The 12,386-nt window shown below is 35.5% G+C and overlaps 1 protein-coding gene across 3 annotated transcripts in view; it reads left to right on the top strand.

The window, feature by feature from the left end:
• The window catches only part of LOC117163537 (ADAM metallopeptidase with thrombospondin type 1 motif A), a 179,984-nt gene that overhangs the window by 159,913 nt on the left and 7,685 nt on the right, over positions 1–12,386 (top strand). Inside the window, exons 9-24 of one of the 3 annotated variants that reach the window (XM_033345886.2) lie at positions 856–1,070; positions 1,550–1,702; positions 2,259–2,408; positions 3,344–3,498; positions 4,263–4,593; positions 4,845–4,933; positions 5,264–5,611; positions 6,203–6,369; positions 7,087–7,337; positions 7,495–7,873; positions 8,051–8,212; positions 8,383–8,520; positions 8,608–8,730; positions 8,854–9,024; positions 9,392–9,607; positions 10,408–10,599. In XM_033345886.2, the coding sequence (XP_033201777.2) occupies positions 856–1,070; positions 1,550–1,702; positions 2,259–2,408; positions 3,344–3,498; positions 4,263–4,593; positions 4,845–4,933; positions 5,264–5,611; positions 6,203–6,369; positions 7,087–7,337; positions 7,495–7,873; positions 8,051–8,212; positions 8,383–8,520; positions 8,608–8,730; positions 8,854–9,024; positions 9,392–9,607; positions 10,408–10,599 (3,240 nt within the window). Of the gene's footprint in view, positions 1–855; positions 1,071–1,549; positions 1,703–2,258; positions 2,409–3,343; positions 3,499–4,262; positions 4,594–4,844; positions 4,934–5,263; positions 5,612–6,202; positions 6,376–7,086; positions 7,338–7,494; positions 7,874–8,050; positions 8,213–8,382; positions 8,521–8,607; positions 8,731–8,853; positions 9,025–9,391; positions 9,608–10,407; positions 10,600–12,386 lie in introns of all 3 variants that reach the window. The other 2 variants (XM_076621686.1, XM_076621687.1) reach the window with 2 other exon arrangements.

Here is a 12,386-nt window from a genome sequence, read left to right as displayed (position 1 = left end):
TAGGTATCTTACTATTTGAAAAAATGTAAATTTAAAGTCCAGTTTGTTTCACTGTTATCGGACGTGTTACTATAATAACTGACATAAGCATCGATACATGTTTGGAACTGATGAAAATTGAGAATAATTTTTGAGAAAATGTAAGACAGCGTGGAATTAAATAAAAACAAGAGATTACAAGTGTTTCCTTCAACTTGCACTGGAAAAATTACTTGAAAAAGGGGGAAATCCATTGCAGGCGCTTAGATAACTCAAATATCTGGAAAGTAGTTCTCGAACTTCCCTGTACTCGCGATTACGCTGATTTATTATTAGTTAAACGACGGTTCTGGTCTAGTAATTTATAAACTGTTATCGCGTTTAGAAAGCTAAGGGAAGCGACAAGGAACGAGGATTTGCGTGATACGGTTTTAATATTCCGTAATCACCGAACGTTATCGTAACGAGAACATAAATCAGAAATCTTTTAATACTCGTATTTAAAACGCATTTACTGCTTTTCCCTCTTTTCTGGTTAATTATTCGATGCAACTACACATCATTTCTGTTGATTTCTCTGGTCCCAATGATGAAATGTTTCCAACGAATAAATCAAATAAAGAGAAACAGGCAGGATCTTTTTAGCAGAAGAACTTACTGTTTTGGAGAAAAGAATTGAAATATTTTCAGAAAATATGATAATTTATCGTCAGATATAATATGATATAAGAATAGAGTAAAAATTATCCGATTATCCGATTGTTATTCACAATTACTTATATTCGTTCTCAAGATAAACCTAAAGCAACGTGACGATTCCAATGCAGTAAAAAAGTTGAGCATAAAAATGACACTAAAATCATTTCCTTTTCACAGGTCTCGCTAATCTACAAAGATCAGTCAATTGGAAATCCCATAAGCATTTCGGTGATGAATATCGTGCCGATAGAGAAGATATTTGGAGCTAGACGTACCAAAGGTGAAGGAATCGCAGCGACTGACATGTTGAACAAGTTCTGTCGATGGCAGCAAAGCAATAATCCGAGCGCATCGTCACCAGGACATTACGACACTGCTCTCCTTTTAACCAGGTATATATTTGTTACTTGTAACTTGTTTGTTTAATTGTATCTGAAAACTGTAGTATATAGACTTGCAAATAAATGATATAATAAGCTCATTTAAGAAAAATCTTCTAACATTTCGTTAGCAAACTTGATCAAGATCTAAGGATGGACTAATACTCTGGTGTGTATCTTCGTAATCATCAAAAACAGTAATAATTTACAAGAGTACGAGTTTTATCCTTGAGTAATTTGTCCCATGAATAGAGTGGATTTACTAGCAACAAGATAATCGAAATTGTAATTTTTTTTAAACAACAGAATTTTATTTGTATTTTTTGTTTCTTTCTTTTTACCAAAGCTACGTTCTTGTAAATTTATAGATTTTTTTGTTAAAAATGTATACAATCTTTTATTTCTATGTCTATTATCGAATTATGAAATCGTTGAAGTTATGGTGTTTCCAAGGAATGGTAATGATTTCAAATAAAACAAAACTTTTACAGGGAAAATCTGTGTCACAATTCCGACGAAATGAGCTGCGACACTTTGGGCCTGGCTGAGCTTGGACGAATGTGCATGCCCGGATCCTCCTGCGCTATTGTTCAAGACAATGGTCTGGCTGCTGCATTCACAATCGCTCATGAGATTGGCCACGTGTGAGTAAAATTATTAGGGATTAGAAATCTAACAAATATAAAATAAAAAATTTCAGTTCAAAAAATATAACATTCAATTGCCCAGTTAACTCGTCGTCGTTGACTCTGAATTATCATCAACTTTTGTATTTAAAATCACCAAACTAACTATTCTTCTCCTAAAATATAAACTACTTTCGGTACAATACATCAAAATTATAACACATGTTTTTTATCAACTTATTACGTATGCACATAACACAAATGACTTAAATATACGGCTTTAATCGTTTAATACTAATTCCGCTAAAAAATATTTGTATTCTGGTTTTTATATCGCCTTGTGGCTGAAGGAGGGTATTTTAATGTACAAAAAATTAATATTATGATAAGTCTAAGAAATGAAAATCAACATTTTTTTAATATTTAAAACTAGCTTTTAGATATAATATGGGACTAGGTAACAGCGTATGGAATTAAAAAATTGCTTCCTCACCCATGGTTTTCATTTTTATGCACGTTATATTTATTCTAAAAATCTGCATCGAATAAAATTGATACCCAATTTGGATTTTAGGCTGAGCATGCCCCACGACGACGATGTGAAATGTACCTCCTTCAGAAATCGGTCTGGTGCGCACAACATAATGTCGAGGATGCTGGACGGCAACACTCGCCCCTGGGAATGGTCGAAATGTTCCCGGCACTACGTCACCGAGTTCCTCGAGTGAGTCAGTCATTACCTTGACGAACCACTAAACCGTCTTCATTTTGAAAAGTGTGACACTGACAGATTGACCCTTGAATACAACTGCGACTTCGTTAGCCTCGTTAGGATTTCCTTTTCCTTCATCAGACCACCGATGATCGCATTAAAAAAGCACGTGGTTTTAAAAAATAACACACGTTTTCCTGCAAAGGCGGATCCAGCCCAGAAATGCCATGTAAATCTGCGATGAAGTTTATGTAAAAACACGTGGCAGGGTCGTGTAAAATCACGTAAAATTCAGCGAGAACGTGAAAAGTTACATAATACGGTACAATATTTGGCAAAGTGTCGCTAAACTTCGTAGGACGATCGTAGGACGTAGATCGTCAAATCGCTATTACAATATACAGAATCACGAAAACGCAATTATTACAACACCTTATCGCTTTAATCCGCGAAAAAAGAGCCTACCTTCCAAGATCTTTGCACGTCACTGTATATTTTTCGTTGTTGAAATCATTTGTATCGCGTCCGAAAGCTCTGCTTGTCGATCTTCGATAAAACACTGTGTCTTTGCTTAAATGTAACCCGCGTCCAATAGACAAAAGGAGTTTGTTCTCTGTCACAACACGAGGCAGGAGATATCGCGTTTTGCTAGTATTTGAAATAGCGATATGAAAACTAAAGCTAGCCAAATTGGAAGCCGATGCTCCCATTCAGAACAATTCTAAATTCGATTCGATCGGGTCGAGAGCCGGTGCCGCGAGTTTTTCTGCGAACAACCTGAAGAAGACGACTCCTCGCTTAGGAATCCGGTTCCGCTGCATTTCTGAATGACCGGCCGCCGCACATCTCTTGGATCCTGTCCGTTTCTGACAAAAATTCGGCCGGCGAATGATTCAAGAGCCTCCCCTCGGATGGACCTGTTCAAACTTGGTGAAATTTATTTCAAGGGCCGGAAACGGAAACTGTTTGCTGGACAGGCCGGATAACACAATGGTGCGAGAGAACCCGAGAAGACTCCCTGGCGAAGATTATTCGGTGAACAAGCAATGCGAGCTGGTGTTCGGCAAGGGATCCGAAGTCTGCGCTCACATGGTGGGTGATGGTAAGTCACACATTTTTGTACGTATACATGCAGTGGTTACAAAGAGCCACTATAGCATTTATATATCGATTAGGTTCAAATACATTCAATTTCGTGTTATTTAGCGATATGTATTTTCATACGACAACGAAAGGAAAGATTGTTATTGTGAAAATGAAATATAGAAGCTGTTAAAAAACCGCTTCATTGATATTGGCACACACCTTTATTTTCTAATGAAGCGTGTTTCATCAAGTTCTGTATATTTCGTAGTGCTATGAGAGTGCTGCTAAATGAAATGTTGATATACTCGGACCTAATTATTAATTAGTATGTAAATGCTATAATAAATACAATGATGTACCAATACTTTTTATAGACACTGTGTGTTACGTACCAAATTATTAACCCTTATTGGATACTAACATTTTGTATATGGCTTGCCGCCAGATTCGAGCTTCAATCTCCCTGTGTCTTCAAAATAATCTATACGAATAATATTTGAAAGCTCTTCTAAAGCTGCCCTTCTTTTTTGTCACTGTATAAGTAGGCATATTGTTTTACCAGATATACCATGCATGATCAATTTCCTGAATAATCAACGTGAGTAACTCTCCAGTAAGAGTTGCTGTATATCTCATCTCTAACAAAGGTCAGAGTTTTCTCAAAATTACCGAGCCACGGTTAATTGTTTCGAGCAACACGATGCTCGAAACAATACGCAGCAAACATACTGCTTAAGAATTGAGGTAAACTGAGCGGTTGGTTGGTTATTGGCCAGGCAGTGTGCAGGAGACTGTGGTGCACCACACCGCACGGAGGTCAGTGTCGTACCCAGCACATGCCGTGGGCTGATGGAACCGCCTGCGGCCAAGACAAATGGTGTCTTCGAGGTGAATGCGTCTCCCGCAGAAATCTCGAGCCAGTGGATGGCCAATGGGGCGCATGGGGACGATATGGGAAATGTTCGAGGACCTGCGGCGGTGGTATCAAGAAAAAATACCGTGAATGCAATAATCCACCTCCGCAAAACAACGGCCATTACTGTATCGGTGAACGAGTAAAATATCGCAGCTGTGGTACCAAGGAATGTCCACCAGGAAGTCCTGATTTCAGGTATTTATTATTCCGGTTCGGATTAGTCAAGTTACTTTGAATTCAGATCATTTCAACTTATAACGACGCACGAAAAATATCTGAACGTTTATCGTAGGAAACATTTACGAATATAGTATGTGGTGTTGTATAAAACTTTTTTGAGATTTGATTAGTGTCGTGGTGTTAGCGATATAAGTTAAGCGATAATCTTTAGCAACTTTTGCAATACTTTCTCTATTAATCTACCTGTTCTCCACTCTGTTCTCTAGGGAACTACAGTGTTCGTATTTCGACAACAACAATATGAGAATTCCAAACCTGACGGAGGACGTTAAATGGCATGCCAAGTATTCGCGAAGTAAGTGTAATGACTAGACCGCGAATGTTTGTGCGAATTTATATTTTCACCAACATAACTGGAAGAATGGAACATATGTAACATTTTCTTTTCACATTCTGAAGCCTTTAAGACACAAATTTTTTTCTTAAATCTATCAACGGAAATATGTATACAAAAATATAGAGATACTAATAACACCATAGCAATGGTTTCAAATTTTTAAAAGAAGTTTATGGATTATGAACTAGTCACAGATTAAATGTAAAATGCTGCTTGAGCCGCGAAGAATTTAACGCTCGTCCTTATCGTCCTCGACGTTACAATTTCTGTTCTTTCTTCCTGTTTCAGTATCGCCGGGGGATCGTTGTAAATTGTACTGCCAAGTGGAAAGCAATCAGTATTACATGCTGGCGGACAAGGTGATCGACGGAACACCGTGCAGCCGGGATACCTTTCACATATGCGTGAACGGCCTCTGTAAACCAGCGGGATGCGACCACGTTTTAAACTCGACGGCGGAACTCGATATCTGCGGCGTATGCAGAGGCGACAATTCCACCTGCCAGTGGATCACTGGTTCCTACAACTCCACCCAATACGGCTATACCAGAGTCGCCAAGATCCCAGCGGGTAGCAATAACATCGACATCAGGCAACACGGTTGGAAGGACATGCAAGGCGACAGCAATTACCTCGGTACTTGATTCCTTTCAGTTTTCAATGAACGTGATACCTGACACGTTGCGAGAATCGTGTGAAACCTTCCTGTTTCAAGGGAGCTGTTAAACTTGCTAACTTTAACTGAACTTTCTTTGAGAATTTCTTTCTTGTTTTTTTTTCTTTTCTTTTTAGGAAAATTGTCGAGAATAATTAAATGATTTATCGTTACGTTTGTTAAGATATCCTTATATGATGAGGAGATATCTTTTTAAAACTTATGTACAGTTTGCTTACAATTTTATTTGAAAGATTAGATTATGATAAAATATGTTTTTATCAGAATTTTGTTTCCTCAGTTTTGATAAAAAGATGAGATTATAAAACAGTGTGAAATAATTGTTAATTGGTCTGTACGATACGTACTACAATTTAACAGTTCAATGACGCAATAGAATACTGTATGTGCAGATAAAGAATATTTTCTTGCTGTACCAGTATATGCCATGTAACGTATCTTAACAAATATAGAAATAATCGTAGAATTATCTTCATTTTGTGGGAAAAAATTGTTGATGAATGTCTAAATTTTAGTATTCATCGCTAAATTGTGACATTGATCTGTTTCAGCTTTGCGTCTTGGAGAAAACGGGAAATACATACTAAATGGGAACTTTATGGTGATGACCCAAAGGGTGATCGTAGATAATGGCGTAACTATCGAATACAGCGGACCTGAATCAGTTGTGGAACGTCTGAACACTTCCAGGCCAATCGAAACTGACCTAATTCTGGAAGTAAGTGTGTGTGTAATTCAACATTTCCAAAATAACTATATTATACTTATAGAATATAACAATAGAATATCATGGAATAAAATTAATTATATATTAACGTATATGTAGTATCGTGGAAAGATTGTCTAAGAGAGATCCGACAAAATATAAACAAAGGTGCGAGAAAGCCTAAGTGTCGACAGACCGAAAGGGTCGGGAAACTTCAATGGGCCAAGCGGCCCATCAATATGTCCTCGGTCCTTCAATCAAATAGTTACGCGGAAGGAGACGTACGGTGATTATGATCGTGGACGGTTACGGAACACGTACGTGGTAGGAGTATGAGAAGACAACAAAGAGATGCTTAAGGGAGAAACACGACTAACCTTCAGTCGTTAATTGAGAGTCTAGTTGCAAGGAGTTAGTTAGTTGCGAGTCGTCAATTGAGTTGAGAGAATTAAGTCAAGAGAGAGAGTTGAGAGCGAGTTGCGTGTTGTTATGAGTTGTTTAATTATTAGTTGTGAGTTGTGAATTATCAATTTAGTTGTCTTAGTTATACCACGTTACTGCATTAAGTTCACGTTAAATAACCATCGTTTCCTGTTTAATCCACATAGAATAGGAGTCACTGGAAATTTTTAATAATTCTGATCATGATTCTATATATATTATGTATATGATGAATATAATATAATATAATATTACATAATATTTATCATATTACTTATAATCTTCTAGATATTATCAGTGAGGGAATTAAATCCGCCCCAAATTACTTACGAATACACGGTACCGCGAGATATTCTAGAGAGCTACGAATGGAAACTAAGCCAGTGGTCAGATTGCAGTCTCACCTGTCAAGGTATGAAGCATCGTAAGGCTGAGTGTATAAGCATCGAGTACAAAGAGGTCGTCGCTGATGATTACTGTCGCGAGTCGGAAAGGCCGCGGGAAGAGAGTCAAATGTGCAACAATCATTGTATACTTGAGTAAGTATGCTGTCGATAAGTGTATAGTTATTAGTTAATTAATTATATTGGACTAAGTGCATTTTTACTCTGAATGCTTTAATTAATTTGTTACTGTCAAGCTATAACAAAAATCTATTTGAGTAAGACAAATCACATTTCTGTTGAATGATTCCAGATGGAATATCACTGAAGTATCAGAATGCTCGAACCACTGTGGTCTAGGAACTCGCATGGTGACCTCTAGATGTATGCAAAGGCTGTTGCATTCGAATCATCCACCTCGTGCAATTCCAGCACAATCGTGCGCTCATCTTGAACAACCAAACGATACGGAAGCTTGTATAGGTCCCTGTGAGGATGCTCACTGGAGTTACGGAAAATGGAGTGCGTGCAATACCACATGTGGTGGTGGAGTTCAATACAGAACAGCTATCTGCGTAGACTCGAATCGAAGACCAGTTTCCGAAGAAAATTGTATGGGACAAAAGAAAGATTTGGAAAGAGCGTGTGGAAACGAAGAATGTCCCAAGTGGGCGTTCAAGAATTGGAGTCGTGTAATTATATGTCTCAATTATTTTGACTTATTTAATTCCTAGCCTTATCGCTAATGTAAATTAGCTGAAAGAGGTTGCAAATGAAATGTAGCGTTAATGCAACATTGATCCTTAAGCAGTTAAGGGATTTCACAATTAAATTGTTTTTTGTAATCTATTTATTTCTTTTTATAATAGTGCTCAGTAACGTGTGGCGTGGGGAAGAGAAACAGGCACTTTGTTTGTCACATACAGAATCGTATTGTTCCAAACAGTTACTGCGGTGACACTCCTCCTAATATTGCAGAAACTTGCAACCCTGGACCTTGCGAGCAATGGCACTCTGGTGATTGGAGCCCAGTACGTAATGGTGTTACACATATTTAAATTTAAAGCGATTTCAAAAAATTGAAAGCTTGTAGTTAGTATAAAAATATAGTGTAACTGGCAATTATTAATATAATTGATATATACTCAAATAAAATACATGAAGCACGTTCTGCATTAAGTAAACTTGTCTTTGTTCACAGTGTTCAGTTACATGTGGTGAAGGCATAAAGCGAAGAAAAGTTATATGCAAACCTATTGATGGAATGACAAGTAACAAATGTTCTCCTGCCAACAAACCTGACGATACTGCAGTCTGTGTACTGAAACCTTGTCCAGTGGTACATTGATCTTTTTTTAATTCGACATTCTTACTGTTCCTTAGTGTATATTACTTCACTTGTAAAATCATATTTTATTATTTACAGATAAACAAACCGCCAATTAAATATTCTTCTGATCCACCATATGAGATTCCTTCTCAGCAAGATAACGAAATTCATGATATAATTTTCCGTTATGGATATAAATGGCACGTTCAAACACGGCAGGTTGGTATTTACATGATTATAATATTTCACTCAATTTTTTAATTATCGTAGTTGTAAATGACTGATTAATTATTTAGAAAAAAGATAGTAACGTTATATATGTATATATTATTCGTATTCTAGTGCTCCAGACCGTGCATCAAAGGCTATATGAATACAGCGGTAAAATGTGTCTCCATCGAAACAGGAACCATTGCACCTGACAGTTATTGTGATAACGAAAAGAAACCATCTACTCAGATCCCCTGCAATCGTTATCATTGTCCAATGTGGATTCATAGTGACTGGGGCCAGGTTAGTTTAGAAATACATAAAACGATAATGATATGAATAGATATTCTATCATTTTATTTCTGACATTCAGGAATATTTACCTCATTTAGGAATTATGGAATTATACGTATTAATGATTAAATTATATAAAGTATTACTTTAGGATAATTAACAATCTTTAATTAATATTTAGTTTACTTATAGAAAGTTGATTACAGTTTCCCTTTCTAATCAGAAAAATATAAAATAATAATTGTTGTGTATAAATTTTTTGATCTCAATATAATAACACAGTAATAAAATATAACAGTATAGTAAATAAAATACGATTTAAGAAATATTATATAAATTATGTATATTAATATAATTTACTAATTTATCAATTTAGTGCGACGTAGAATGTGGATTGGGACACCAATATCGACAAGTACGTTGTCGAAGTCCACGTGGTGAAATTTTACCAGACGAAAACTGCCATGACATCGAAAAACCGGAAATAGCAAAGACGTGCCGAAGGAGACCTTGTGTAAATACTTCTACAGACCGAAAGAATCGAGTAGAAACGAATATTCTCCGCAAGTGGAAAACTTCCAAATGGAGTGCCGTAAGTATTGTATTGATTTGCCGTATTTTCTTTGATGTCGCTTCCTTTTTAAAACCCTTACTGAATAAAAATACATAGGCCGATAATCTGTTGCTTATTATCTTTATATTGTACTTGTTATTTATATAAAAATATTATTTATGATAAAAAGACAAAATCTCTTTAATAACTACAATAAAACAATAGGAACTATGGGTTCAAATTTTAATTTTGTTTTTACAACAATATCAAAGAAGGTAAAGTAATTAAATGTCGTTTGTCGATGTCGTGATTTTTCAATTCCACCATTATTTAAGCTATCCACATTTTGCACTATATAATACGCAAATCACTAATACACAATATGTAACAGCGGAATCAAAAACATTAAAAAGATATTAAATAGAAACAAAAAGATTTAATCAATACTATTTATCTAACTTTTAACATATCCTAGGGTAATTACAATTAATAAACAAACAATATTAGTTCTTAATAGACAGACAAAAAATAAAAAAACAAACGACCATAATGTTTGCTATAGAAAGACACTACTAGACACTAACAGAAATATTAATAACCCTTGAATATTAGCGACCATTTATTAGGCTATACCAGAATAAATTAAACAACAATTTCGAACTGTCTTTTCATAAATCTTTTATGAATTCTGAACCTTTCTTATTGTTACAAATAAATCCCCATTAGAGTCTAAAATACCATGCTTGTCGAATAAACGTCAGAAGTGTAAGCGTCAAGGATCGAAGGGAGTTGATAAGAAGTTTCCATCGCAGTTTGGATCGAACGAAAATGTTTTGCAGTGTTCGAAATCGTGTGGTACCGGACACCAAAGGCGAAGAGTGGAGTGCACGATGAGGAGAGGAAACCACGGGCCGGAAGTGACTGTAAAGGACGAGCAGTGCTCGAGGCTTGGCTTGAGAAAACCGAGATCGCAGAGACCCTGCCGACGTTTTGCCTGCAACTTTATTTGGCAGGAAGGACCTTGGTCTGAGGTATCTTCATACCTCGCCGCTATGATCTACGATTTATCGATCATATTTTACACCATTGCCTGCCTCTTGTTCATTTCGATCCACTTTCAATATTCGGATTTTGTCTTGGTTGGATCCTCTCGATCGAGCTTATCGATGAATTTTATGAATGAGATTAAGTTACAATACTTTTCTTGTGTCCAAACGGTTCATTAATGCTTCTACTTTCTGATTCTAAGAAACAACGATATTATTTACGAAGAAATTACAATAATCTTTATTGTATTCAGCCAGTACGTTATTATGCTAAATGGAGAATGAGATACTCCAAAATAGATGTAAAATAATCTTACTTAGAGAGGTCTAGAGTCTAGAGATACCGAAATCTTTTATATTTGTTTCCTATGATTCATCCGTAAGCTCGATTTCGTATGCTCGATATAGAAGTTGTTTGGCGAAAGATATTCACTAGGAAGTCGTATTTTATCGTGTGGTTTGAGGGGCCGATATTCTCACTAATCCTTAACCAATCTTTGTAATCCATTTTCGATGAAAATGGATCATAAACTGGGCGATTATTGTGAGTCAAATTTCGAGATAAATTTCGAATTTGCACAGAACCATATCAGCGTCATTATTTACATACAACGTTAACTTTGATCGAATGAGGTCTTGGTATGTTTCCGTTATATCATAAAGATATTACATAATTCAGTAGATACAGTAACCCAGAAGCCTATATTACTTTAACACGTGTCTAATAATTTCCATGTTTTTTGGACGTTCCATTTCTTAATAAAATATATTTTTTTATTTTATTTTGTCCACCTCTGATCAATAAATACAAGAAAATTCCAAGGACAACAATTGGAGCAGAGAAGTCTGTCCCATTGGATTCCATACGAATACTCTAATAATAATTCATCCTATTAACACTAATAATATTGTGTTAATCCACGGTTGATTCACGCTTGCATATTTAATCGTTCGAACGAGCATGCGATTTGTATGATTTTCTTCATGAAATATATCATTCCTGTCGATGCAGCATGCGGAAGTTATCGATATACATGACACTAGATATTGGTGTCATCGTTCCTTTATTTTTTTTCTTTTCTTTTTTTTTGTCAATGCTCTTTCCCAAAGCATTTCATGAAACCTTATCATCTCATAACAACATTTATCAGCTATACTTATCTCTTAATTGAACGCACATCAATTTATCTTCGAGTGAATCACTATAGTATATTGTATATATAGTATGTAGGCAGATATAGTAGCTATTTGATTTATTGCAGAAAAAATTAAATAACATGTTTCCCACCATTTTTATATATACAGAATATTAAGTTACTAAGTAAAAAAGGAAAAATGATAGTCTGGAAAGATGTAAACATTGTAAAACAATATCATCGATGTACACTCCTGTTCAAAAGTATGACGACTCTTGTTATAGCAAGTATTGATAAATTATAATTAATCTATAATATTATCAGAAATTTCTGGACAATGTTATAGGATCATTAACACATATTAATACATTTTTTTTATTTTTATATACTACATCAGAGTATATATTTGTAATAAATAATAAATAATAATTAAATATTTTATATGGCCATGACTCAAATAGTTGCCTAACATGGAATAATAATTATACATTTTTTTATATATCTGTATCTCGTGCTTTTCGTCATTGCATTTACCATTTTAGGCGCCTCAGCTATTAATTTGTTTATTGCATTAAGTGCGATACTTATCTATTCTTCTTCAAGAATATTCTATAAATTTGTTCAAACTTGGCAATG

This window comes from Bombus vancouverensis, chromosome 9 (assembly GCF_051014615.1).
Source record: "Bombus vancouverensis nearcticus chromosome 9, iyBomVanc1_principal, whole genome shotgun sequence".
In the NCBI taxonomy this organism is placed as follows: Eukaryota; Metazoa; Arthropoda; class Insecta; order Hymenoptera; family Apidae; genus Bombus; species Bombus vancouverensis.
This window is presented reverse-complemented; position numbering and strand designations above follow the sequence as displayed.